The sequence below is a fragment of the Apium graveolens genome, chromosome 9 (genome assembly GCF_009905375.1).
Source record: "Apium graveolens cultivar Ventura chromosome 9, ASM990537v1, whole genome shotgun sequence".
Classification (NCBI taxonomy): domain Eukaryota; kingdom Viridiplantae; phylum Streptophyta; class Magnoliopsida; order Apiales; family Apiaceae; genus Apium; species Apium graveolens.
In genome coordinates, this window is record NC_133655.1 from 3,696,199 (window position 1) to 3,723,729 (window position 27,531).

The 27,531-nt window shown below is 33.8% G+C and overlaps 2 protein-coding genes and 1 pseudogene across 13 annotated transcripts; 1 reads left to right on the forward strand and 2 right to left on the reverse strand.

Moving 5' to 3' along the window:
- Window positions 1-227: 227 nt before the first annotated feature.
- LOC141686880 (protein RER1B-like) lies at window positions 228-3,007 on the reverse strand. The gene is made up of 4 exons (XM_074491973.1): window positions 2,856-3,007; window positions 1,962-2,334; window positions 668-848; window positions 228-572 (listed from the first exon to the last, which is right to left on the reverse strand). The coding sequence occupies exons 2-4, from the start codon at window positions 2,309-2,311 to the stop codon at window positions 510-512; spliced, it is 594 nt and encodes a 197-aa protein (XP_074348074.1). The 5' UTR covers window positions 2,312-2,334; window positions 2,856-3,007; the 3' UTR covers window positions 228-509.
- An 8,904-nt stretch (window positions 3,008-11,911) lies between these two features.
- Window positions 11,912-24,282, forward strand: LOC141683676 (uncharacterized). Of its 12 annotated transcripts, none has more exons than XR_012560401.1 (10): window positions 11,912-12,840; window positions 13,308-13,418; window positions 14,025-16,117; window positions 20,238-20,355; window positions 21,637-22,090; window positions 22,205-23,018; window positions 23,205-23,230; window positions 23,523-23,781; window positions 23,883-23,955; window positions 24,058-24,282. XR_012560401.1 is itself a non-coding variant. In XM_074488427.1 (10 exons), the coding sequence occupies exons 7-9, from the start codon at window positions 22,493-22,495 to the stop codon at window positions 23,913-23,915; spliced, it is 945 nt and encodes a 314-aa protein (XP_074344528.1). In that variant the 5' UTR covers window positions 11,917-12,840; window positions 13,308-13,418; window positions 14,025-15,586; window positions 15,992-16,117; window positions 20,238-20,355; window positions 21,637-22,090; window positions 22,205-22,492; the 3' UTR covers window positions 23,916-23,955; window positions 24,058-24,282. The 12 variants fall into 12 exon arrangements, 11 of the variants coding, with proteins under 11 accessions (XP_074344536.1, XP_074344528.1, XP_074344531.1 ...); XM_074488427.1 differs by having other exon boundaries at window positions 11,917-12,840; window positions 14,025-15,586; window positions 15,992-16,117; window positions 23,523-23,955; XM_074488430.1 differs by having other exon boundaries at window positions 11,917-12,840; window positions 14,025-15,586; window positions 16,037-16,117; window positions 20,207-20,355; window positions 23,523-23,955.
- A 129-nt stretch (window positions 24,283-24,411) lies between these two features.
- On the reverse strand, window positions 24,412-27,478 carry LOC141683758 (SNF1-related protein kinase regulatory subunit gamma-1-like; annotated as a pseudogene).
- Window positions 27,479-27,531: the final 53 nt, after the last annotated feature.

The window sequence follows — 27,531 nt, forward strand, 5'->3', positions numbered from 1 at the left end:
TAAGCTCCAACTACCAACAAACTTTTATGTCTTTTGAGTAATTGACAGGGTACAGTTACTATCTGTCCCATTTAAATTATCTTTGAAGAAATGTGACACCTTAGGAATTGGAAACCATATGATAATCTCTAATTACTGCTCTTTATCAGTAACTATCACAACCACCTTTATTTCTTCAGTAACTATTACCTCAGTAAACAGAATTTGAAATAAACACTTGACCCTAGTATAAGAAATCAGGAGCTATCAATGCCACAAGAATAAGAGCATATACAACCATCCTTGTTTAATAATTTTTCGTTAGTCAACCCAAAAAAAACATCAATTTCTACATGAAATAGAATATCGAGTAAAGCTACCCATTATATATTTGATGAGCATTTGCTAAATGAACTCAGTTCAACAAATCCTTTTCCAAATTTAGTACAATCTAACAGTAGTCCATCATCATAATTGGCTACAACAGTTTGCTTCATACTCAGCTAGGCCTAAGATATGAAGCAGCAGTTTCAGTCTCTTCTGGACATGCTGCCGCTGCCGCTGCCCCCTGCAGGCTTCTTCCCCTTGTACTTCTGAAATAAGACAACAAACAAAATTATGGTTCCGATGGACACGGATATTACAGGATAAACTAAACCTACTGTAGTGGAAAAATCCTAAAACTCACCTGCTTTCCAATGTTGAAAGGAACATATTTGTACTTAATCATGTGCATAATTTGGCGCTTCATAGTAAGGAGGAACAGAACCAGCCAGTAAAGTAGTAATATAGGCCAAAAGACAGGTACATCGAACATTGAGAAGAACGTCATGAGAAATGCTACACAAAATGCTTTTGTTATAGCATACCTGAAATAAGGAAGAGAAGAAAGTCAACACCATGCACTGACAAGTAGTCTGACTGTGGGCTGCAACATGTTACTGAAAGCCAAGTGTTTATGTGATGTGGTGCAGATAAAAGCATCTATAAACATTTGTGCAGACATCTAATCCATAACAGAACTAAAAAACTGACAAAGCCGAACTACGACCACAATACTGAAAACTACTCTACTCAACGGTATATGATACAATATTTATGCACTAATGTATCACTTGATTAGGGTCCACTCTAAGTCTCCAGGTTGACTTGTAATTACCCAAGCAATCATGTTGCTCAAATTCTCTTATGCATAAACATACATATGAATAGACTGCTTAGTCTCGTCAAGTAATTAAAACAATTGATAGCATAAAACTTAACATTGATGATGTGCATGCAAGTGTAAGTGTATATTCTCAATTGCGTTCTAATCATATGGTAACTTAAATTTATGGCAATAGAGATTATAAAATTTTGCAACCAGAAACCACCTTATGCATCAATTTCTACTTTTACTTATCAAGGACTAAGATTTAAATTCTGTAAATTACTCGCCTTATATAATCAGAGACTTCTACTTGTTTATAAAAAAACGGCTTAATGGAAATGACATTTCGGCACCCAATTAACCTATACATATGTTCAGCCGTATTCCTTTACTTTCGTCATCATTAAAATGAACAGTTGAACAAACAATTAAAAAACCTATAGAAGATGATACTAACAAATTTATTAAGTTATGCTGCAATGCCTAAGCCATCTTCCTAGCCCATTAACATTTAGTGTACTTATAAGCTAGCGTGATATAAATAAACAGTGGCAACTAGCAGCACCTTGTGCAACCCACAGTGAAACAAATACACATGCAACTCTTTGAAAAAAGTATCAGTTGATCAAAGCAAGGTAGATGAGAATTAAACATAACCTTTTCAAACTGAAACAGAGACCTAAAAGAGAGAAAACAATAACAGCAGAAACGTAACAATCAAAGAAAGAGACCACTGGACGCTGGTAGCACCACTGACAAACTCCATTTTATCAGCGCATATGATATACAAAACATAAACACAAACTACAAAAAGGATGTATCAATCACTCACCAGAACTTAAACTCAGGGAGACGGCGAATGAAAGGCTTGAACTCATCAGAATCTTTCGTTGGCAGCAAAGACCCATTCGAAGGTTCCAATTCAGGATCAACAAGAGGCGACAAAAACCCAATCAACAAATTCAGTAGATAAATTCCCAAACCATAGCTAACAACGTAGAACCCTTGAACGTAATAACAACGCAGAGCATAAAGAGACGCTAAAACCGCAGTTCCAACCCATCTATAAACCGCATGTGGACTGCTCTTATCCAAATAATACTGAAAGCGTTTCCAAACATCATGTCTCCATTGATTAAGAGGCGCCCCAGCAGAGGCACCTTCACTTCCAACACCCTCCATGTTAAAAAATTGGCCTCCAAACCCTAACACATCTCGAAACAAACCTCAATCAACTCCACTGCACACATTCCCATTAACACACACCAAAAAAACCCTATAACCCAATACACATTTCCACACCAAGAACCCAACTTTTATCGAAAAATCAATCAAGAATCACTTGGGCAGCAAGGCACACACATTCTTTACAAAATCTTTAAATCTTTACACTAAAAACACCATAAACTACACTACTTGACTTCTTAAACCACAAGAAACCGAGAAAAAAGTCAATACACAGATAAAATCTTCCTGTTTTTCCAATATTTTCTCATAATTTCACCAACCCAGTACATAAATAATCAAGAAAATCAAGAAAAGCACTAACTTTACATTAATTTAGCACCAGATCTGAAAAGGGTCAGCCCAAAAATTGTTTCTTGGTTAGTATCTAAATAAAGATAATTTAACACATAGAATAAATTAATTTGAAGAACTTAAAAGATCAAGAAAGTATATAGGGGGGAGTTATAGACAAGAACAAGAATATAGATACAAAACTTACCTCCGGAGAATATGGAGCAGTTGAGAGATTGACAAGGAGAGGGTCTGAAGAGTAAAATTAGGAAGAGATCTGTTTTTTTGGTTTAGATATCCAATTTTATTTTTATGCTCAGAATATCATATTCTTTTTTCTTCCCTACGCAAATATATTTACGGAAAATAGGCAAAGGAACATAGTCGAGCCGAGCCGAGTTTTATTTTTTAATTTGATAACCGAGCTCTATTCATTTGCATTTGCAGGCCTAGAAAATACTATTACTTCTCAAAATAGTTACGGATTTTTATTTGATGAATTAAAATGGACCCATGATTGATACTGCAGACAACTTCTTGGTGGCTTTCGAAGTTATACATCACATGAGGAATAAAAAGAGGGGGCAGGATGGTGAGATTGCTTTGAAATTAGACGTTAGTAAAGCATATGACAGAGTTGATTGGTCATACTTGCATCAGAGGATGGTTGCTATGGGTTTTTGTGAGGGTTGGATCAAATGGATGATGAGATGTGTAACAACAGTGGGGTATGAATTCTGCTTCAATGGAATGACAGTGGGTCCGATTGTTCCAGGAAGGGGACTTCGACAGGGTGATCCCTTATCCCCCTACCTGTTTTTGTTTTGTGTAGAGGGGCTTTCCATTGCTCTTGATAATACTGCAGCTAGGGGAGAAATTCATGGATGCAGGATAAGTACTTCAGCTCCAGAAATTACCCACCTATTGTTTGCAGACGACAGCTTCCTTTTCTTTAAGGCAGAGGTGAGCGAGGTTTTAAAAATCAAGTCTATATTGGAGGAGTATGCTGTTAAATCAGGTCAGTCCATCAACTTTCAAAAGTCTGGGATTTTCTATAGCTCGAACGTTAGAAGAGAGAAGCAAGTTGAATTCTCGGAGATTTTGGGGGTTTCTAATGATATCTCCAGTAGTAATTACCTGGGTTTACCTGCTTTGATCGGTCGCTCGAAGAAAAGGATGTTTGGGTTTTTAAAAGAGAAAGTTAGTCGCAAACTGCAGGCATGGTGTGCAAAGCCTATCTCGAGAGCGGGTAAAACAGTTCTTCTAAAAAATGCTGCACAATCTATTCCCAGTTATTGTATGACATGTTTTTTGCTTCCAATATCGCTGTGCCAGGAGATAGAGAGATTGTTCAATGAATATTGGTGGAAATCAGGTAATGGTCAGAGAAGGGGTGTCCACTGGCATTCATGGGAGTCAATGAGTATGTCAAAAGGTAAAGGGGGCTTAGGCTTTCGAAGCCTGTATGGGTTTAACATTGCGTTATTAGGTAAACAAGTGTGGCGTTGTATGAGTCGTCCCAATCTTCTGGTTTCTAGAGTGCTAAAAGCTAGATACTTTTCTGATTCAAGTTTGTTACATGCTGTTAAAGGAAACAACTCGAGCACGGTCTGGGGGGGAATATGGCAAGTCAAGGAACTATTGAAGGGTGGTTACAGATGGGTGGTAGGAAATGGCAGTGATATTATTGCTACTAAAGATCACTGGCTAAGAGATAAAAATAATTTTTGTGTGGAAGATTTTCATGGCTATGCTGGCAGGTCTGAATGTGTCAAGTCGTTATTCATTCCAGGAACTAAAATATGGGATGAAAGGAAAGTGAAGCAGCTGTTTATGATGGTTGATGCTAAAGCTATTCTGGCAACTAGGGTGCCACATCATGAAGTTGAGGATAGAATAGTATGGTCCAGCTCCAAGGATGGGATATATACAGTGAAAGCTGGGTACAATTTTTGGCATAATCGAAATGTTGACAGCTCTGCAATTCCTCAGTCGAATGGCTGGCACAAGGTCTGGCAATTGACTCTCCCACACAAGGTCAAAATTTTTATCTGGAGATTTTGTCGCAATAATTTGCCTGTGAGAGTGAGGCTGCAAGGTAAAGGTATCCCAGTCCCTACTAGCTGTCCCATGTGTAATGTTGATATTGAGAATTTACGCCATGTATTCTTTGAGTGCTCTTTTGCAATGAGCTGCTGGCAACATGTAAATTTGCTGTACGACACGAATGAGATGGACGAAGCTAATGTATGGCTTCTTCATAAATTGGAGACGGCATCCCAGAGTGAAATTACGCAGGGGTGCATGGTTCTATATGGAATCTGGTTCTGGAGAAATAAGCAAGTCTGGGAGGGTAAGACGGTTACAGGGAAGGTAGCTGTGGAGTGTTGTAGCAAAATGGTGCAGGACTGGAAGGAAGCCAGAGCAAAGGGAGTGACAGAGAAGAGAGTTCACCAATCTCAAACGAACTGTAATCTGAGGAAGTGGACGACCCCAGCAGCTGGGGAATATAAGGTTAATGTAGATGCTTCGTGGTTTCAGGGGGCTGAATCTTTCTCCATAGGAATGGTAATACGTAACCATCTTGGAAGTTTTGTCGAGGGCCGAACTGTAGTCCTTTCTCAAGCAGCAGACGCATTGGAAGCAGAAGTTCTAGGGATAAGAGAAGCTCTCTCGTGGGTGAAGAGTATGGATGGTAGAAAGGTGACGGTGGAGTCGGACTCACTAGTAGCAGTCAATGCAATTAATGGCCAGAACAAGTTTCTGTTAGAGGTTGGCCACATAATTGACCATTGCAGACTATTGCTCCAGTCGTTGTCAGGGGTTAGTGTCAAGTTTGTTCGAAAGCAAGCCAATGAGGTAGCTCATGGATTAGCTAAAATGCCTTGTTCGGTTAATTGCTTTATCATTTTCACGTCTCCTCCTACCCATTTGGTGGAGATTTGTACTATTGATGCTTCTTGAATGAAATATTCAGTTTTGTTTCAAAAAAAAAAAAAAAAAAAAAAATGGACCCATGAATTTAAACTAATAACATCAATTAAATTATTTACTCAAAAAAAATATCAATTAAATTATTATATACTGTCAAATCAGTAATGTCACGATATGTTATAATAATTGTTTATATTTTTTTTGCCTCCGCATTACTCAAAAAATATTTATATACTTAAGTAAGTTTTTCTTTATTTTTTATGAATATTTTAAATAGGGTGATCAAGGTCTGATTGATTCGGGTTAGAGTTCAAAACTAAATCAAATCTTATGGTGCGGTTTTTAAAATTTTTAAACCAATCTACAACCATCAATCCATCTAATCTGAATCATGCGATTGCGATTTTAGATAATTCGGTTAGCGGGGTTTAGCCGATTAGTCTGTCTGTGACTAGTGATACAATGATTATCATAAACAACTGATATTACTAAAAAATAAAATGAAATGTTTCTCATTTGAATGTAATAATAGCCTGCAAATCATGATGTATTAATCATATAATCACAAATAATAATATTTGGATAATAATAACCAAAAACTTGCAATAATGAATAATAAAGGCAAATAAATAATTAAGAGTATTCCAAAAATAATTAAGAGAACAATAATATGGCAGCATAATTGTACTATATGTTTAACTAAAATTTTATTAAATAATGACAACTTCGGTGAAATTCCCGGAAGTAATATATAATTAATAAACTAAAATATATATTACTCTATATATGTGATTCAGTTTGAAAGTGGTTTGGCTTAAGATAAAATCGGAATTAAAACACGAACCTCGATTTATTAAATTAGGTGAACCGAAATCATGAACCTTGTTTCGATTCGTATCAGATTAAACTGAATTGGTTTTTGCGATTTTTGTGGTTCAAAACGAACCATGATCACCCCTAATTTTAAGATTGTTTTTAGATAATTTTTAATTTTATTATTAAAATGATAATTGTGTAGATTGATACGATGGAGGATTGTTTGGTTTTTTGACATCTGAATATTATTTAATTTTTTTCCTCTCTCTCGTGTTAGTATTTTTATGAATAGAAAAATCTATACTATACTTTAATAACCAGAATTTGTAGTTTGGTTAACCCCTCATTTTAATTATCCCTTTTCATCACGACCGTCGGATCTTTTTTATCAAATAATCAGAGCAGTTAGATCCAAATGCTAAAAAAATACACTACACAAGTTCTCATATTCGAATCCCGTCAACAACAAACATTTATATTAATATTTATAAAGATACATATAAGTTTTCAGGTTCGAATCTCAGCAAGAACAAACATTTACATGAATAAGATCTCATCAATCATATACTATATATACTATGTGAACTTAACTTGAAATTATACACAATGAAAGTATAATTATATAATCATTATTTAGAATGTATTTATTTATATAGAATTTTAATAAATTTACATAAATAAAAATGAAAATATATACATATTAACCGAGACCCGTTCATCGCACGGGCGTAGGCTAGTAATATTTAAGACGACAGAGAGAAAGAAATGACACGTTTAAAGGAAATAGAGTTTGTATTGTGATTTTTTTGGTCAGACTTTATCTAGTTATTAAAATTTAAAGTTTTTATCGTTTCATATTTAAGAAATAGTTATTTTCATGATTGGGAAAAGATGACTTAAGAAAAAAGTTGTATATCAAGATAGAAAAACTTCTAATAGATCAAATCCGGCAAGTTTTAGACTTTAAAATTTAAAATTGAACAAATTTTATATTAAAAGTAAGCCAGTAGAGTATTAGTTTGGGCTTTTTTGAAAAAATAAGCTAGTTAAAAAAAACAAAAATTATGTCACTTAATATAAAATATTAACAAAAATACCTTTTTATTATAAAAGTACTTTTTTTTGGCAAAAATAATTTTTCTGCAATAAGTTGCAACTAGATGCAATCTCCAATCTCCACAAATTTCCGAACTCCATGTAATCTCGATTGCAACCCAAAAAATCAGATGCAACTACTTACATATGTGATTGATTTCTGTATTTTACAAATATATAAAATCATAAAAAAAATTTAAAAAGTTATTATTTTTAATAATTTCTGTATTAGTTTTTACTTACCAATATTTTTATTTTGAAGAGTAACTAATCCAGAGCACTATAGCCTTTTGAAACTTGAAAGGCCTGGTAACAGTTAGCAAGTGTTTAAAATGATATAAGTCAAATCCTATCTATCAAACTGTTAGAATAATATAAGATCATTTTCTAATGCTTAAACTTTTAGAGTAACTGATTCATTTACATGGTATCAGAGCTCACGCAAGATGGGCACCCGATCCACTTTTCGACCCATAAATGGGCTTTCGAGCCAGGGGGAGTGTTAGAATAATATAAGATCATGAAAAGTGTCATTCTCTAACAACTTAGCTTTTAGAGTAACCGGTTCCTCTAAAAAACAGTAACCGGTTCCTCTAAAAAACAATAAATAGCAGAGTCAAATTCTATATTTGAATATTCGTTTCTGCATAAGCTTTTAATAATAGGAACCAGAAAGTAAAAACTTGAAAGCTGTTAGAAAAAATTGAATGTTGAAAGCATTATTTTTGGTGTGATCTGCATGTCTTATCCAGTCCAAATAATTTGGCTCTACTACCTTCAAAGAATCTCCTTAATTTACATTGCCTTTCCGAGCAATGCTGAGATATCAAAATTATTTCCGAATGACATGTATCGTGTTTTAATTAGTGGAGGCTTATATTATGCAGGCTTTTCATTTTTCAAGATATACATCCAATTAGATTATGTCAATTTGATAATGCCAGAAAGAATGTCACTAGTTCTATGATCTGCAGTACCAACATACTAATCTAAATGATTTATGATGGTCTGGATCAAACTCTATAGTTGTCCAAAACAGGAGCAGCTAATTTGTTATTCTTCAGAATTCTCAGGTTGTATAAAAAGAAAAGGAAGTAAGAAGCTACAGCTACCAGTCACCATCCAAACTCATCTGCTGCAGCTCAGCAAACGACTGTTGTTATTGTTCAGGGCATTAATCGACTAATCGAGGAATCATGGGCACTGATATTCATTATTTTGAGAACTCATTATACAACAGTCATCAGTAAAAAGCATACAGAAGTTTCGAGGATTATTTGGCAGCCTAGTGGTTCTTCTCCTAGTGTCCAATGGTAGTGAGTTAGATTGTATACTTATAATCTAATGCATTGAAACATATGTAATATACTCACGCTGTTTGAATTGGCCATCACAATATGAGCACTAGATTCTATATCATCTAATGCCAATAATCAAGTTAAAGTCTTGTCTAAATCTGTAAATGCATCTATAATTTAAGTGATAACTGAGATGTATGTACCAGAAGAAGAGTTGGTGGTGGCGTTAACCGAACAAGTAGGGATGTGATCAAGAAATGGATGAAGGGCATTGCCAGAGTAAATTGAAGCTGACATCGGTTTTAGAGCGGGTGGCTTCGACTCCTGGTGTGTTCGTGTGTAGTTAATTAGCAATAAAAGGATTGTGGTAAATTAGCATTAGTCTCTGAGGCTTGATGCTAAGAAATACCTATTAATGATGAAGAGGGGAATGCATTCTGGACCTTGATCTGATAGGATTTTGAAACATTGAATCTAGAAGTGCAGGCTAAACAATGGGGTCAAAGAACTACAGTAACAGTAAGCCAATTTCGCACTCTCATGAAATATAACAAGGCAGTACTTCAGACAAAGTTTATATAAACTGCTAGCAAGAATTCCAAAAAAAATCAGTCAAACTAGATATAACATAACCAATATCGATTCATGAGAATATCTTAAATAGAACTAGAGTAATATGTTTAAGTAAAACTTAATATTAGTCTGCTGAACCTATCATATAACTAGTCATATACCATGTTTTATCTCTTAATTTCTAATATTAATAGTACCCTTTGTGATCTTCTTTTGACATGGAGAATATGCAGGCATTTGAGACGACGCTGATGTGCTCCTGACAAGATGCTCTACATAGTTCTGTGACATCGGTTGCATGGATCCATCTGTATAGTTCTGTGCCATTGACTGCATGGATCCATCTGTATAGTTCTGTGCCATTGACTGCATAGAATCACCAAAGTAAGGCATACTGGGGGCTGCCATTAAATTGTTTAAGAAGTTTATGCTCTGCGGAATTCCTGCCAATGGATCACTGTAAGCCATATTTGGATCAACCTTTGGGAGAAGAGTAGCATTAAAATTGTTGGAAGAACCAACAAGAAAAGGATTATTCGAGTAATCTGTCCTCTGAATAGTGCACTGGTCTAAAGTAGGCCTATACTGCTGCAGTGGTATTTGCATCTGCAATGGCGTTGGAAAGTGAGAATTGTAAGAGTTATAAACTGGCTGGTGAGAATAGCTGTAACGCGAAACTTATTAGGTTGATTGAATTCTCCAAACTCCATGCTCCTTTTCTTAGTCCACATCTTTTGTTGCTGCTGCAAATTATAAGCATAGTTGTTACTCTCGTTTTCTTTCAGAATCTTAAATTTCTTTGCATATCCGAGCTTAGTCTCCAAGAACCTAGCAAAGTCAATAAGCTTCTCCTCCGATAAGTTATTAAATCTTTCATCTGATGTTGGGTACTTTGCTTGCACCTTAGAATTACGCAGTTTTCTAAGAGCATCTTGCGCCTTTTTGTTCCTATCCTCGAAGAAATTAGATAAAACAGATGTCTTCTTTTTACGCTCATCTCTGGGCTGAACTTTGTAGTTTTTGATCACTTCAAGAACCTCAGTGTGATTCTCAGGCCAGATGTCAGGTTGATTATCCTGCTCAGAAGCTTGCTTAGGCCCATAAATCATCATTATAGCTTTGACACCACAAAGAGTTGATAGCTCCTTAATTTTTTTCTTCAGAGATATTTTCCTCTTCTGGAAAGCCAAATTCCTAGATTTTTCTTTCTGTATCAATTCCATAGTTAGCTTAGCTCTACCCATCTGCAAAATCAGATCACTAACACTTCAAACATAGTATTGAATATTATTACTCTACATCTAACGGGACACTTGGGTTGCATGCCGAGTCCACGTGTCTGATACTTCGACACACGTCCCGGTATCGAACACTCGGATTCTTGCAGAATACTAATTTAATTACTATGTATGCAAACTGTATAATTTATTGAATCAGATTAATACTTCTTATGCATGCAACACATATCTAAAGATCACTATATAACCAATACACAATTTATTAATGAAACATCAACAAAAAGTTTACTAATTGTAAACCTGGTACATGCAATACCTCTGTGATTACTTCTTTGACCTTGCTAAATCAATACAAATATATATATATGATAAAAACAGTGTAAAAAGGATACATGCAAAATCAAAATCATCACCTGTGTGAATGTGTGAAGCAGTCTAATGAAAAGGAAGATTAGAGAGGATGAGGATTATGGAGGGTTTGGACAAATGTAATATATAGGTTGGTTGTAAGAAAAGATATTACAATATATAATCAAAAGTAAATCTTTGATGGACTCAATTAGGAGCATGCAAAAAGGAAAGTTTCAAGAAATTAGAATCTTCATAATTATATTGTGTTATGGTAATGATGAGATATTATTATCTTTTAATAACCATATGTTCCCTCAACCAAAGAAAATAAAGTTTCCTTTTACCAATTAAAATTTGGTTTCAATTTTTTGTATGTGTTAATATTTTTTAGAGCTCCCAAATTTTACCTGTTGTAATCTGATTGATTATAAATCAATTATTAACAATAAAACATCATGTATTCACGTAAATTTAATCAATAAAATATGATAATTAAGATATGACAGATGTACTAAAAATTTTAGGAGAATATTATGAACGATGATAATATATTTAGGAGAATATTATAAACGACGACAATATATTTAGGAGAATATTTAGTAATCATAGTTTTTGATATTTATTAACTCAAAAAATTGATAAAATTAAAAAAATAGATGAAATAATTTGAAAGACGTCACATAAACGCAACAATGGAATAGAACGGGATGTTTTGAGAGTTGTCCCCCTTGAAAATAGAAAAGAATGGGAGAATTTGAGATATTCATCGATGATTGATACATTGATTAATCATTGATCGATTACATAAGCATATTGATTTTATATGTCAAATATATTTATTTAATTGAAATTATATATATACAACTTTTAACCATTTTATTTTAAATCATTATAGCGTTTTAAGTATTAAATAACTTTAATTTTGTAATTTATTTATTAAATATACATCAAATTGCTTAACTTTGTGTGTGATCACGGCATTAAAGAATTATTTAGATGAAACTCAAATACACCTATTTAGCGCTCTTGCTACAAACATATTATAACTTTAGTATCAATCATGTAAATTTTTTGTTGTGATTTTATTACATGTAATAAGAGATCCATGTTTCAAAATGTGTTAGCTAGGCTGTCTGTTACTATGATATATATATATATATATATATATATATATATATATATATATATATATCATAGTAACTCTTCTCTGATCCTATTTCAAACCTGTCCAAAATATGGTGTTCACAACATGTTTGATAGAATGTCAAAATGAATACTCCCTCCTTTTTGTAATGTTATGTTGTGGAGCCCTCCTTTATTCCGAACATGTAACTGATCATACACATGATCTTAGCTTTCATCACTTTGGCTAAGATCTCGTTGGTAGTTTCGGAGTTTGATAATGCAACCTGACCTTGTAAAATTACATTTAATTGTGACAATTATGATTTATGTTATCTCCGTGCTTAGTACATTGTTGTAGGATACCATCATTTACTTTAATATAATGGCCCGTTTAGGAAACTGAATTTCATTTGAAATTCTGGATTTGATCAAATAAGTTGTTTGAGAATTTGGATTTAGATTTCATTTGAAATCCAGGATATTCAAATATTAGTATAAACATGAGAATTTGAAATGACAACTCAAATCCTGTCATTTGAAATCCCTCATTTGAAATGAAATGCAAGTTTACAAACTCCCTCTAAAGAATTTCATGAATATGTATTACACCGTGACAGAGTATGACAATGCGGACTAGTTTGTTGTAGCCGTGCCTGGAGCCGAAGTACAATGAAGAAGGGAAATATAGATATTAGGCCTCAAACAGATGAATCATAGAGGCTACGGTTTGAAAGACCTGAAGTTGTTTCGTGAATTCATATAGGTACTGGACTGAGGAAGAGTCATGTGTTAGATTGATCTAAGCTGCAGTTTTAGAATTTGCGTTGCAGATACTTGATTTGATACATTTTTTGGCTGTACAATACTTTGTGGTGTTTAAAAGTTGAGGTGCACCAATAGTCAATCAAAATTTAATTTATAATGCATTGTGCTTAATGTAACTCAAGTTGAAGCATTTTTGATAGTATTCGCCTTTATTGTTGTTGGTTCTTCAATAGGACTAGGTAGCAAAACCAGTCACAAGCCTAACTCACTATTGCTTTAGATCACTACTCGAAAATAAAGATGAGTGTAGGAAACACATATTTTCAGCTTTCTGTTTTTTAAGCTCATATATGAGCAGTTAGCAGCATGCGTGCTATGCTTCCGCTGTCATTACTTATTTAATTCAATTTGCCTATTTTTTCTTTCCTTTTTCCCTGAAATTTTTTATTTTACATGTTAATACAGGAGTTACTATGCCCTGTGACTGAAGTTGGTCATTCGTTTTGTCTATGACATACTGGAACGTCCTCTGAAGTCTTCAATATCCTGTTTAGTTTCATCATACATCATCTGGAGGTGAGTTACTTACGAGTTTTGATTTTTAATAAGTTTACTTGGGACATATTTATTGCACTCCGTCCCTTTGGCAAGTGTTTGCTGGCTTTTAGTGCCTATAAAGGAAGAAGGTGAAACGAAAGTTTTTAATTTTTCTTAAACTTTTTCTGTGGACCTTGTAATGACCAGTTCCAGTTCCACATCTACTTAACACTTTCTCTTTTCCAACCTTCTGTTTATAGAAGCATATAATAAATTAATTGTTCTTAGAATTTGGGATAAATAGATTAGCATGTGTAAGTATTCTCATTCTCTTTACTATTATATACCTAGTAGTAGGTTTGGAAAATGTCAGCAGTGAGATGGTAATGTAAGGATGACTTCTAGTGTCATAATAAAGGTTGGTTTATAAACTTCAAAAAAATTATTAGTTCAGTTCTATAGACAATAATTTTATTGATAAATAGCAACTATAATTATCAGATATTTAATGTAATTTCCAGGGGTGACTTTCACCTATCTCATTAGAAGATTGAAGCTCTTGAGACTTCTTCATGATCATCACATGATGACTAATTTGCCCAATTTTGAGTTTCCTACAAATATTAATATGTTCTCGCTTTTCAGGATGAGGCTGTCAAATACTTCATGTATTTGAACGAGACATTGAAAGGTCTATGCTACTTGGGGGTGGCTAGTACAAAAATTGGAGTTCTTTGTCGCTTAGGTTTTGACAACGAAATATTAATACTCCCTCCTTCCCAGTTATATTGGCCACAATATGGCAGCTGAAGTGTTAATTTTGTTAATTTATTTAAAAAATAATACATTTCTTTGGTAATTATTAATTTATTTAATATGGAATTCTATCTGTGGACAAAATAAATGGGACGGAGGGATTATATTGTAAATGCATATTTAAGAATTCCAAATGAAATGTCTGTTGAAGGATATGTTCATGCTCAATATCTTAATGTTACTTTACTGATATTGTATGCAAATGAATGGGATCCTAGAATCATGAGTCACAACCTAATCAAGTGCAGATTCAATTCACAGAACTTAACCTCAATCAATAATATATTACCTTTACATTTACCCTAACATATGAGCTAATTAAGTACCATAATATTGACTTTGAATTCACACCACAGCTTGAAACTAACTTTATTTTCTCACCTAACTGATGCTGAAAACAAAGGACACAAGACTTTGATAACTCGGATTCTTCTTAACCTTGCTATGACATGCATTTGTATTTCACCGATATCTTTGTCAATGAAAAATCTCATTATTATCGATATGTTGTATGGCGTTTGACATGTTGCTGCTGCTTTAAAATCATTAATTTAGTATAATGTATTATCTTTATTGAACTGTGTTGTATGCCACATGTGTAAGCTAAACAGTACAAAGTCTGTGATCCGATATATTATAGCAATTAATTGAACAATTTCCGGTGCTACCTTTGTATATGGACCAGATGGAGACACACTTGTTATCAAAGTCGTAAACAATTAAGAACACTTTTAATGCTCAGGTGAATTCCTGAGGTGTTTTATCTTAATTGTTTTCTTTTATCTTCCTCATTTTCTGTACTTTACGTTAAAGCACGGATTTCTGTTTGTGAATTACGTAAAATTTAGGCTTCAGTAAATTGATTTATACTTGTAAAAATTGGGAATCCATGGCAAAAATTAGTATTATATCTAATTTTATATTCTTGCGAGTTTGAACTTTGATTTTGGGGATTGAACTGATTCTTTTGATAATTCTAGATTTATGAGATTCAGGGTAAGGTGATAGCATCCATATAAGTCCTGGATCTTTGAATGTTTGTGTAACTTGGGTGTATGAACTGAAAATCTGTAGTAAGTGAGAGAAAAAAAGCGAAGTATGTATAAGAATGCATACTTTCCTGAAGTAATTATCATTTCCATCCTTTTCTCTTTTCGTTCTTGTTGTATCGTTTTGATAGAAAATCTAGCCATCATATCACTGCATGAATGAGTTATTAACGAGAGTTAAAGTTACATGGCAAAATTAGTTTTTATTAAGAATTGAAGTGACATCTAGAACTTTAGCATATGAAAATTGCAGTGAGACATTGAGGTGGAACATATAGTATGGTGATACATTGACATATGACGTGTTCTAAGCACACTGTCCTCTTATTTTGGAGTCTGCTGGTGAGTTATTAATATTAGTATACTTTTCTTTATAAGTTCCATTTTCAACAGGTTAATTCTTTTGCTTATTTATTGTAATCAGACTATGAGAGCATGTCATTAAACTCTTAAAGCAAATTTTGCATCTCTATATAGCGGCATAAGCAAATTGGCATGTTCAGTAAAATGCTTCGTTAGAGATAGTAAATCCTATTCCAGATTATAATTGTGTAGTTGTACTGCCTTAATGTCAAAAACGTTTAATTTTTGGTATGTGTTCACTTATACTTGTGGACTTCTTATATTTGCCAAGGGGTACCTTACTTTATAAGATTACCATACATATGCTCTTTGAATATTATATTCTAGAAATCTTAGGTTTGCTATGATACATTGTCTTCGGCACTCTTATATTTGTTACTGCAGCTACATCAAACAGAGCCTCATCTACGTATTCAAATGAATTGACAGAGAGAGTTACATGAAAAAATTCCTCGTGCTCAACATAAAGTTGCTCTGTGGTTGTCTGGATACTTGCATGAATGGAACATGGTAAGTTTTTGTTTGCTTTAGCAAGTTTACAGTAAATGCGCGAATATTTTTGTATTAATACATTTGTTCTATAAAAATGTATATTTTAAGTCTTGAATTTATATGTTGGCTAAATGACCTTTTGAGCCCCAAGGTTTGCACCAATATACTATCATCCCCTGTAGTTCAAAATTGTACCTATTAGCCCCTGAAGTACTGAAAACGTATCTTTTTACCCTTGGACCGGACGATTTACACCGTGTTTTTTTCCCGGTTCAAAGGTAAAATGATACGTTTTTAGTACTTTAAGGACAAAAATGAACGGTTTTGAACCATAGGGGCTGATGGGTATATTGATGCAATCCTTAAGACTTAAGGATCATTAGGCCTTATATGTTTGACGACTGTGAAACCTAAAATTTAAAATTTAGGAGGGACTTCAAAATAACAGAGTTTGTGTTTTTTCGAAGTTTATAGTGAATTTGGAAAACTATTGTATAAAATGTGATATCACTAAAATATTTCTGAATTTATATCCAAATTTCGATCGTAGTAATATTGGTAGTAAGACAAATGCTAATAATATGAAATTATTATACTTTACTAAATGGAATGTTTTTTTAGTACATTGTTTCTCGAAATGTTGTGGTCTCCAATATGGGAATATGGGGACTGTGCTTGGAATTGTAATTGGCAAAATGTAGTCAGAATTTAGAACTGAATTTATTTTTTTAATTCATGCTTAATGGTATCCCGATTCTTTAGTTGGTTACAACTCGTTAACATGTCATGCACATAAATGCTCAATACTCCCTCCGTCCCCACTCATTTATTTACACTATACTTATTTGGATGTCACTCTCAATTCTTTACATTTGAAATATTACCAATAGTAGTAAAATTTAATAAAATGAAAATCAACTACATCCACTACTTTACTCCACTATACTCACTTTATACTTAAAATATTGTTGGGTCCCACCACTTTACTTCTTTTATTTTTCGCCACTAATTTACACATTTTCTTAACCTCCGTGCCCAAATCCAATGTAAAGAATTGGGTGGGACGGAGGGAGTATTATAATGTGACATAGACTCTAATTGTATTGATGATAGGCTCCAAACAAGTATCTAGAATTAAAAAAACATGATATGCGATGCATATCAATAGTTAAAACAAAGAAGAAAAAGGTAATAGATTAAATAGTTCTGGATTAACAATAATAAACTCACAAACCCTTAAATGATTTAAGCGTAAAGAAAACATTATTTCTAGACTTTCTCAAAAGAGAAAGAGAAATATTTCTTAGTATTGCAACTTGTCACAAGAAAGAGAAAAAATCTCAATTTTTAAAAAATTAATGAAATTTTTCGAATGACAAAATATTCATACCTTATGTAGGGTAAACCTATAAAGTTACCACATAATTTTCTAATACTATTAAGATGGTGTTGGGTAATCCTGATTTTATCTTTAATATAATTAATATCTAATATATATATTAGCATTAATCTTATTTAAAAAAACATAAGTTTAACATTTTGATTTTGTGCTTTACATCATTTGATGCACGATAACAATTAAAAGAGGAAAACAATAAAAATGATTAATTCATCCGTGTAAGGGAAGCGTTTATTATTTCGTAAGTCATGACAGGAAACAAAATTAATTCTCAATTTTCTATAACCAATCAATATTTCATCTTCTTATATAGGAGTAGATCTCTAAATTAGGCACCATTAAATATCTAACAAGGAGACTACTAATACATAGATAAAAGAAACAATTATTTCCTAATTATGCTAAGATAATGAAGTTATTGCTTTTAATATATTTTACTAATAAAATTGATATGTAATAAACTATAATTAACTCGATTCATATATAAAAATATAAAAGCATAAAAGAAATAAAAATTAGTATTTTAATTTTGTAACCCACGTCATTTCTTTTCCTACGGAAGTTTTATAAAAATTCAAGAATTAACAGACAAAGAGATGATTTGTCACAAAACTTGAAACTATTAAATTTTAACTCCCGGATAACCTCAGAAAGAGAATGGTGCTAGAGTCATTCTCAAATGTTGTAAAGGCCTAAAATATCCATAGGTCCTACCATGATGACAATCTTCTCATTGTTTACAAGTTCTTCACTTTTAAACACCTCATCAGCCTACTTTTTCAATGTTTGATACACAAGTGTAAAAGGTTCAATAATATCATTCTCTTCAAAATAAAAACACGTTCACCATGTGACATGTTTTTCTTCTGGTGCCAAAAAAATCCGAACCAAACTAAATGTACTTGGCATATCCCACATAAAGTATAAAGTAGGGTCTGAGGAGTGTATGATGTACGCATCCATACCCTCATTCATAGGAATGAAAAGATTGTTTTCACAGAGAGCTTCGGCTTGTGTGTGTACATATGTAATGTATGAAATACATTATTATAAATAAGATACAATATACAAAACAAGATAATGACTGTTGTAAGTCACTTCTATTCTCCGTATACCCGCTCCCTTTGATATCTCGAACTCAATCTTGCTTAAGGTCTCTCATGAAAATTTTGTTCCGAAAATCAAATGAATATTTATCCAAAAACATTCGAAGGAAATACATCCTGTCTACCAGAAAATACAAGTATGATTAATACAAGAATTTTAATGGTTAGAGACAATACTTCATGAATTTGACAACGTATTACCAAAAGAAATAAGCACAATTATACAAGGAAAATAAGAGAACAAAAAGAAAAAAATCTACATTGTATTCTACTTACACTTTAAAATATAAGATCTATCGATCCCATAAGTTAATCCACTACACGCCTCCGAGAGCCTCAGGCTCATGGTGCCAAAAACAATTCTATCAAAAAAAATCCCCCGTATCTCAAGACTCAAATTCATCAACTGACTTAACCATGTAAATTCGTCGTTAATGCTAACACTTTTACCGTTCTACCATCAAAAAACTCGATAATAATGTTCATGGAAGTCTTTTTTTGCAAGATGAATATAATTTTTTTTTATTTTTTCGATGAACAATATCGCCTCGATAAATTAAATCACTAGTGAATCGTATCATAGATTGTGGCCTATGAACAGTGTTTTTTAATCATAAATCTACAAACAATTAAAATAATGATGTAGTAACCTACACTCTTCATACTAGTTTGATACATGATAAAGTTTAAACTAAGAAAAATAGTAAAAGGATCGATTATTATAGATTTAACGTAGCAAATCCACTAGTTATTAAGATACAAGCGCATAAGAACCACCGTGCCTAAAATTTCTCAACGACATAAGAGAAGTGTTTGTTAAGATTAAAACTTAAAACAAGAAAGTGAATCGGTTCTCAGTTTTCAATTATCAAAGTCTTCATATGATAATTTATTACATCACCTTGTCTAAGTGTTTAATCACCAAGTAATTATCTAATAAATAAAGGACTTGATAGAGAAAACAATTCATTTTCTTATTCTACTAAGATAATTCAAATGATTCTAATAATCAATTTTTCTAATACAATTAATTATTTATTTCTAATCACTAACATAGACAAATACATATTAGCATTTTGGTTTCGTGCTTTATATCAATATATATATATATATATGCATGACGTGAAGTGATCACATGAGATACTTGGACGTACTTTGAGTTAGTAGATCTATTCTTATCTCTAGTTTGACAAAATTTGGTCAAGTGAGCTTAGATAGCGAAGATAAAGAACCAAAGACCAAACGTATTTGTGGTAGACGTATTTTTCAATCGGTAGACTTAAAAAATATCTCAAATTAAAATGCATGATATTTATGCAAGACACTGTGTGATTACACGAGGTACTTGGACGTATTTTGAGATATTGGTATACACTTCTCTCTTGTTTGACTAAACTGATTAGCTGGACTTGAATATTAGAGATAAAGAAGATATAACGCAAAGCATATCTCTAACATGTTAAGTCTTGCCTGACGAAACATAGTTGTTAGTATACGGCCAGCTTTAATAACTTTTTTTCTTACTTGTGTGTGTGCATATTGTGTTTGGTTGGTGGACACGTTACGATTTATTATTTTTGTCATTTCGTTGGGAGTTGGTAGAGATAAGGCATTACAAATAAAGAGATTTCAGGGAAGTAATAAACACGAAAAACACAAGGTTCACTGGGAAGGAAGTGGGCACTCAAAAGTGAAGAAGATTTTGAAGATATTGAAGGAGATTTCCGCAAGACGTTTCGAAGAAAATAATGGTATTGTTTCTAAAGTTGTTAGAACGTTCTTGATTAAGCAAAAATATTTGTTAATTGTGGTAAATGTTTTTAGTTAATGGAGTCATATATTATACGATGTTAGATCGTAAGTTTTGAGAAGAGTTTAGATTTGTAAAAAGAAAGAATAAGGAATCTGAGATAATTCAAGTTCATTCCTTGAGATAGCAGCGTTTTGCTGCAGAACACAATTTATTGTTCTGCAGTAAATACATATTAGATAGCATTATTATGCATTTTTATGTAGTTAAGTTTTATATGCATCATAAATAGCATGAAAAGTCAAATAAACAAATAATAAGAAATAGAGGAAGTAATTTACTTTTTAGTAAATAACCAAACTTATCCGGTGTATGCAATTCGTAGAGGAAAGGGTAAGATGTAGGAAGATCTTTACTTTAAAAATGGAATTCCTCAATTTATAAAACATTTTATTGATGTGTATACATTGTTTATATGCTTAGCCACAATTTTTTTCAAATATGTATGATCCTGGTAATAAAACAATGTATCGTTGCTTATGATGTCATAATCTGATCTAGATATATTTGATATGTCTCTTTATTAAGGTTTTTCGTCCTGAGATTTGACAGTCTCTTCTTTTGTTTAACATGAAGCTCGTCTTTGTTGTATTGCCAATAAACTTAATTGTGCATCTTTGTAGTATATTTGTAGTCGGTCATATCAATTTTATCTTTTTGAAGAATTTTAAATTCTTATTTACAAGCAAATTTGTTATACTGTTTTTTGCACTCACATTGTTGAAGAATTCAAGTGAATAAGCTTTTCTTGCTTCCATTTTGTTCTTACATGGTAGTTATGGAAATGTCAACAAAAATTTAATTTCATATATTTTCAGTAATGTTATTGTGTTTAGAGAAAAATGCCCCTAAGTACGTACTTAGGGGAGTTATATGAGTACGCAATGTAATTTTAATGGTAGAGTTCTAATTTTTTAATCAAATTCTGTAATTACAAAAATACACCCATGCATTCACATTAAAAATCCTTTGTATTCTAGGTGAGTACGTACTTAGGAGCATTAAGCCCGTGTGTTTAAATATAAAGAATTTATTTGATTATTGTAGCTGGGAACACTCACATTTATTTTGTCTACAACATGCTTTGAACCTTGGATGTGAAGGTAAATCCAAGGCCTCTGTGCTCATTGAATTGAGAGGAGGTCAATCTGAGTCATAGGCACCTCTTCTTCTTTTTTAAAAAGGATTTATAGTTTAATTATAGTTCATTTATTCATTCCAGGACTTGAATCTGAGATTATATGGAAAAGAAGACATGTCACATTCGTCTGGAACAAGTTTCAATAGCGGACGTCAAGAGCAAAACCAGTTACTTACTCCTCTTGTGCATGATGCTAAGAATTACCTATCAGTGGGCAAAGTGGGGAATGCATCTAACATTTCTGAACCTCTGAAAGGATTTCAGAACGTTGAATCTAGAAGTGCAGGGTTGACAATGGGGTCAAGGAACTACATTAAGACTAACCCTAGTTCGCAGGGTCATTTAATGTCCTCCTATCTATCTCAGCCAAGTGGGAGCCGATTTGTTATGAACTATGGTAAACAGGCCACTGATGTACAACTACCGAAGAGTCAACTGGCTCAGAACTTTATAAACAGTAATAATGCATCATTTATCAGCACGGGAAACTACTCAGTACATCCGGCAGGACCTATGTGGGCTGAAACTTCACGCAGTAAGTGTCGTATTCATGAATAAAGTGTTTATTAAAACCTTTATATCTTCCAAGTTTGTTTACTGACTTAGTGGCAGCAGCTATGCTTACTTAGGCTACATGTCTATTTTACAGGTAAAATACCTCAAATTCAACCCCAGGGAAGTACTCTTAGAGAATGCATAAATGATGGAGGACGAAGTTCAATGCCATTCGCTATATGTAGACAAGAAAAGGCTGACCACTTGCAGTCCATGCAGGCATTTAGAAAAAACTCAGATACTGATCTAAGAATTCTGAAACAAGGATGTGGATGATTATCAGTCTAACTCTACACTGTTGCTCGGTCAGGAAAAGGACATCAGCTTAACTTCCAAAAGATCTGTAATTCCAATATTGAGGAAGGATGACGTTTCTTTCCTGATGCTGAATAATGTTTCTCCAAATAATCATTCACAAGCATGTTACCAAGAACTTCATCAGGGAATCCAGAATCTTTCTCAGATTGGACCCTTTCCAAGTTGGAGCAGTTCCTCAAAATCGAAAATGTTAGATCAGCAGCACTGCTTGCAGACAAGACTCGGTTCTGCACATGATGTGAGGACTATGAGGACATTTACTCCCGTAAATTCAATCATAAGAGCAAGTGAAGGTCCTCACATGATTTCTGAAACAACTCATAATTTGCCAAACGGGGAAAGGCTTAGTGCTAGGTTTTGCAAGGACAATCAACTTATCGAGAAGTTTGAAGTTCTTGACTTGAACAAAGATTCATGTCTAGCTTTTGGTCATAGTCAGCAAGGAGTAAAGCTTCAACGACTGGATAATTCGACAGGCAGTGGTGGAATAGAGAGTGTTCAGCATCCCTCTGCTTTTCTGTTTGTTTCAAAGAATGAATTATCAGCGGAAACTGGAGCAAACACAGATATCAAAAAAAATCTTTTTTCTGGTAAATATGTATTGTATTACCTACCTAAAAGAAAATTAATTAATAGAGTTGCAGCTCATTTGTCCAATTAATAATAGAAATATTGCTCTATTGTTGATTTGGCCATTTCTGTTCAATATAATGTTCTCATATTAGTATTATTTCTTCTCTGGCATGCATCTAACTTTTATTTGTTTATTGTTGCAGGTGCAGAACCTTTTACTGTAAACAAGGTACATAAATTTCAAATATATATTATGCACTACTTTCGTACTAGAAATTTTGCTACAGGTAGAAAACCCTTATGCAAGCATATATGGTATCTTTTATCTGTTACTAAAGATATCGTGAGTAAGGAAAACAAAGCTATGCATATTGGCAGAAGCTAACTGCGAGAGAACATCTATTTCTGGCTTTTACCAGCATCTGTGCCCAAATTTCTTTTAGCAAACTCTTCAAAAACTCAACCATGCTGGTTTCTATTACGTTTAGGCATCAATATTATACTAATTACTGATTTTACAGGATGTCAAGAACATCAAGTTAACTTCTACCGAGTTATCTGTTCCCCTTGAAGAAGTTCGGTCCAAACGTGTTATTCCTGTAATTCCTGATTTGAACATAGCACTCCCTGAGTCCCCTGATGCTGGAAAATTGATGGGGCATTCAGACTCAAGCACTCACCGAAGTAAGACCAGGAAAAAGCGTAAAATGAGTGATATCTTGGACTCAGGCGACAGCTCTCGGCAGGAGATGAACAAGTCTTTTAGGCAGGTTTTGAAAGGTAAAAGAACCAAATTGGAACGTACATTTGCTGGTAAGGAAGTTATTGTGCTAGATTCGGATGATAATGCTGATGATGATTCATCCCTTGGTAATGATCAGCGGGTCCTCTTCAAAAGAACTGATAGAGGTTAAGAAGAAAACAACCTCAGATAAGAATGCAAGACCCCTTCAGGTCTGAAACCTTGTAACTAGTATTCAAGTTTATTACTTGTTGGTAGATTGCTGCCTTTTCACTTGGGGATTTTCATATCTGATATGAAAAAATGATCTTCAGGAAGTAGGCAAAGTCGATCAAAGGGGTTATCCTGGCGGGGCGAGCTATCGTTCAATCTAGATTATTGTAGTAGTAACTTGGTTTGTTTCAGTTTGTTATTCTGTTCTTGATAGACATGTTACTTGAGTTGTAATAATAAATCTTGGTTACTCAAGACAGGTTTGATATACATTGCACATGTGTTTTGTGGTGTGAAGGCTCTGTTTGTGGTGCCATATGCATGTTCTTGTTTAGACCATTTTGGCTCTACTATCCTTTTCCTTGCTGTTGCAACAAGTGAAATTAAGTATATACTGCATCTGAGTTTAGGTTGAATTTGTCACCCTTTTCCATTTGTACCGGAAGCTGAGTTTGTTGCCGGAAAATTGATTGAATTTTTACGCTACGTAGAAATTCACCTGAGAGAGGTAAAACTAGTCCAAAGGGAGTACAATAAGCTTATGCTGCAGCTGCCTAGGAACTGTAATGCAGCAACTCAGATTTCGTTTATTTACATTCAAGAAAACGCATTTTAGCGATTGCTTTCAAAAATTAAGGTCCTATCTTCGACTTCACAGCCACTTTGTTCAAGTGCATCTTCAAAGAATCTCCCTCCGGTGATTCTAGAATCCATACAAGGTGGAGCAAACTGGATAATTATATCCCTCAATGTGAGCAATCCTGTTACTCTTTCCGCGTCATCTACTAAGAAACAGACATTGCTTTTGCTAGACGCAACTGTTTCCATTGCTTGCTTAAGACTCTCGGTGCTTCTAATTGTAACCGGCAAGTTCATGTTTGGAAGAAGCTTGTTTCTCAAAGAGAGAGTCTCTGTGGAGGTTAGATCGGATTCTGTTGTAGCTGTAGCAGTATCAAGATCATGATTAACAGCTTCGTCGGAGTTTAAACCAGAGGCTGTATCATCGAGATTCTTGTCAATAGTTGGATCAGAATCTGCTGTAGAGGGTTCGAGCTCGGATGAACTGATCCACACTCACAATCCTGTAATTATGTTTAATTTACATTATCATGTCACGGAGAATGCCAATAACGATATATTGGAAATCGAGTGCTAGAATGAAATAAACAAAATCAAGATGCAATGAAGCAAATACAGATGAGTAATCTAGGTGTCTATCAGTCTGTGTACAGGACTTACTTTCTATTGTTAAAGATGTCGTCGTTATTAAGAAGATGATACACGTCACTGATCCTCACGCAACCAATGATCCTTTCAGTCTGTCGCTGCACAACTGCAACTGCACATATTCGGTTAACCCACAGCATGCTCATTGCCTCCACAACGCTTTGGTCTTCATAAACTATGGCAGGCTGCTTGTCGAACCTGGTAGGACCAATAGGAAGTATGAGCAACAGGTTGTTTACATGAGTCCAAAAATGTTCAATTCATTCGCGAAAACACCTGAAGTCTGACAGAGCTTTATCTGCGATATTATCAAACCACTCTAGCCCTGCTTGATTGGAGAAGCAGGTCAACAACTGCACTCTACAGGAAGCAGCCAATTAATCGAAAAAAACCCTTCTTATACTGACTAGATCCTGTACTTTCTTCTTTTCCCAAATTTGAACTAATAATGTGATCATATTGTACTATTTTGATCACATTGTATTAATTTGTATACCGAAATCAGTAGTTACAGAGTCATTAAAAGAGTAAAAATAACTCAATTTTGCAACAAATTATTAACTAAAATGTGCTGCTCGACAACTGTTAGAATATCCAGTTTTCTATATTTGAAACTGAATCCAGTGAACTTATGCCGTAGCAGATGAAATTTACCTCGGTAATAAAACCGGTAATATTAGTTTTCTGTCCTTCGACGATAGGAACAAGGTGAAGCTGGTGTTTTGAGAGCAGCAACAGAACATGAAACAGTGTGTCATTTGAATTGATTGGGAAGAAAGGTTCCCACAGATATGACTTTGCTAGCTCACCAATCTAGTTTTCAACACAAATATACGGATAAGTAACTTAAGGAACGACAAGTAACAAATCTCGCAAATGTGCAAACCAAAAGATTAGTAAGTAGAACACCTTAGTTTCGGCAATGTGATGAACCTGTTCTAGCATTGAGAACATCCCACTGGTGACTTCGTATCTCAAGTCATCGTCTCTTTTGTTTCTAAAGTAATTTTCGCATTCCTGAAAATTTAATTTCCAAGTAATCACATATGGTACATGAATACATTATCGGATTAGGGTCCTTGTTCCCTGGCAATCGGGTGCCATATAAACTTTATCCAACACATTGATCCAGGGGCGTCGGATCTATATTTCAAGGGCCCAGATTCAATGATTTTTTTTTCTTTCCGCGGATGGGGCTTTTTCCTTTCCTCGGAAAATATCCACGGAAAGGAGAAAAGCCCATCCGCGGAAAATATACATGGAAAGGTTAAAAAAATCCTTGGATCTGGACCCTTTAAAGTAAAGACCTAAGGGCTTCTGGAGTAATATGTTAGATAAGCTTTAACTAGCACACGATTGTTAGGGATTAAGACTCATCGGATTAACATACGAACAAACACAACAAGAATTTAATTTCATTCGAGTACCTCGAGAAACCAAAGAACCATGCTACCAAAATCAATAACACCAACATAAGGATCAGAATGGTTAATGATGTCTGGATCAAACTCCTATATTGTCCATTATAGGAGCAGCAAATATGTTGTTATTGTACATGGTTCTTATCCCATAACTCACAGAATCATGAGTTCTGAATTTCAACACTTGCAAAAGAATTAAAAAATTAATAATTAAAATTCACTACATTCACAGCTCACTAAACAAAATCATCAGTACAAGTCACACAAAAAGTTAATGTAACATTGTAAATGCATATTTAAATAAGAACAACTAACAACTCAGTGCGCACCCGAAGGGTAGCAGTACGATTAAAAAAAATAAGGACATTAGTCTCCGGTAAACGATTTCTGTAACATATTATATTATTTAACGCAACATGGTATGTTGTAACAACAACATATCATAATATATACCGCAGTATGATATGCTGCAACAACCGTCTGCGGACAGGAATCCTATAAAAAGAGGAGATAAGTGACAAATATCAAGTGTAATTACCAGAAGAAGAGCTGGTGATTGTATCAAGAGAAGAAATAGGGATATGATCAAGAAAGAGCTGAAGAGCAGAGCCAGAATCAATGGAAGCTGCTGAGATGGATGTTTTGGTGGGCTTGGGCTTGGCATGGCCATGTTCATCAACATCATTTGCAGTGAGAATGGGAATAAGAGTTTCTTTTTTCTCTACAATACCACCCTTTGTCTCTTTCACTATCCTCTCTATCTCTCTCAAATCCATCTCTCTGTTGATAATTTCTCCTCTGTAAGCTATTTAGTATTATTTTTCAAAATACAGCAAAAAAACACTTAGTAATTAGTATAGCCAAACTTGTTTGGGGTAATATTTTGATAGTAGGAATTTTAATTTATACTATAATGATTAAAAAATA

Excerpts from the sequence above, each read along its gene's own strand:
- LOC141686880 (XM_074491973.1), bottom strand. The coding sequence starts at position 2,311 with ATGGAGGGTGTTGGAAGTGAAGGTGCCTCTGCTGGGGCGCCTCTTAAT. Across the intron at positions 849-1,961 it reads CTCCCTGAGTTTAAGTTCTG|GTATGCTATAACAAAAGCAT; the intron begins GTGAGTGATTGA and ends TCCTTATTTCAG. Across the intron at positions 573-667 it reads CTTTCAACATTGGAAAGCAG|AAGTACAAGGGGAAGAAGCC; the intron begins GTGAGTTTTAGG and ends GTCTTATTTCAG.
- LOC141683676 (XM_074488425.1), top strand. The coding sequence starts at position 22,493 with ATGCTGAATAATGTTTCTCCAAATAATCATTCACAAGCATGTTACCAA. Across the intron at positions 23,019-23,204 it reads CAAAAAAAATCTTTTTTCTG|GTGCAGAACCTTTTACTGTA; the intron begins GTAAATATGTAT and ends TTATTGTTGCAG. Across the intron at positions 23,231-23,522 it reads AACCTTTTACTGTAAACAAG|GATGTCAAGAACATCAAGTT; the intron begins GTACATAAATTT and ends CTGATTTTACAG.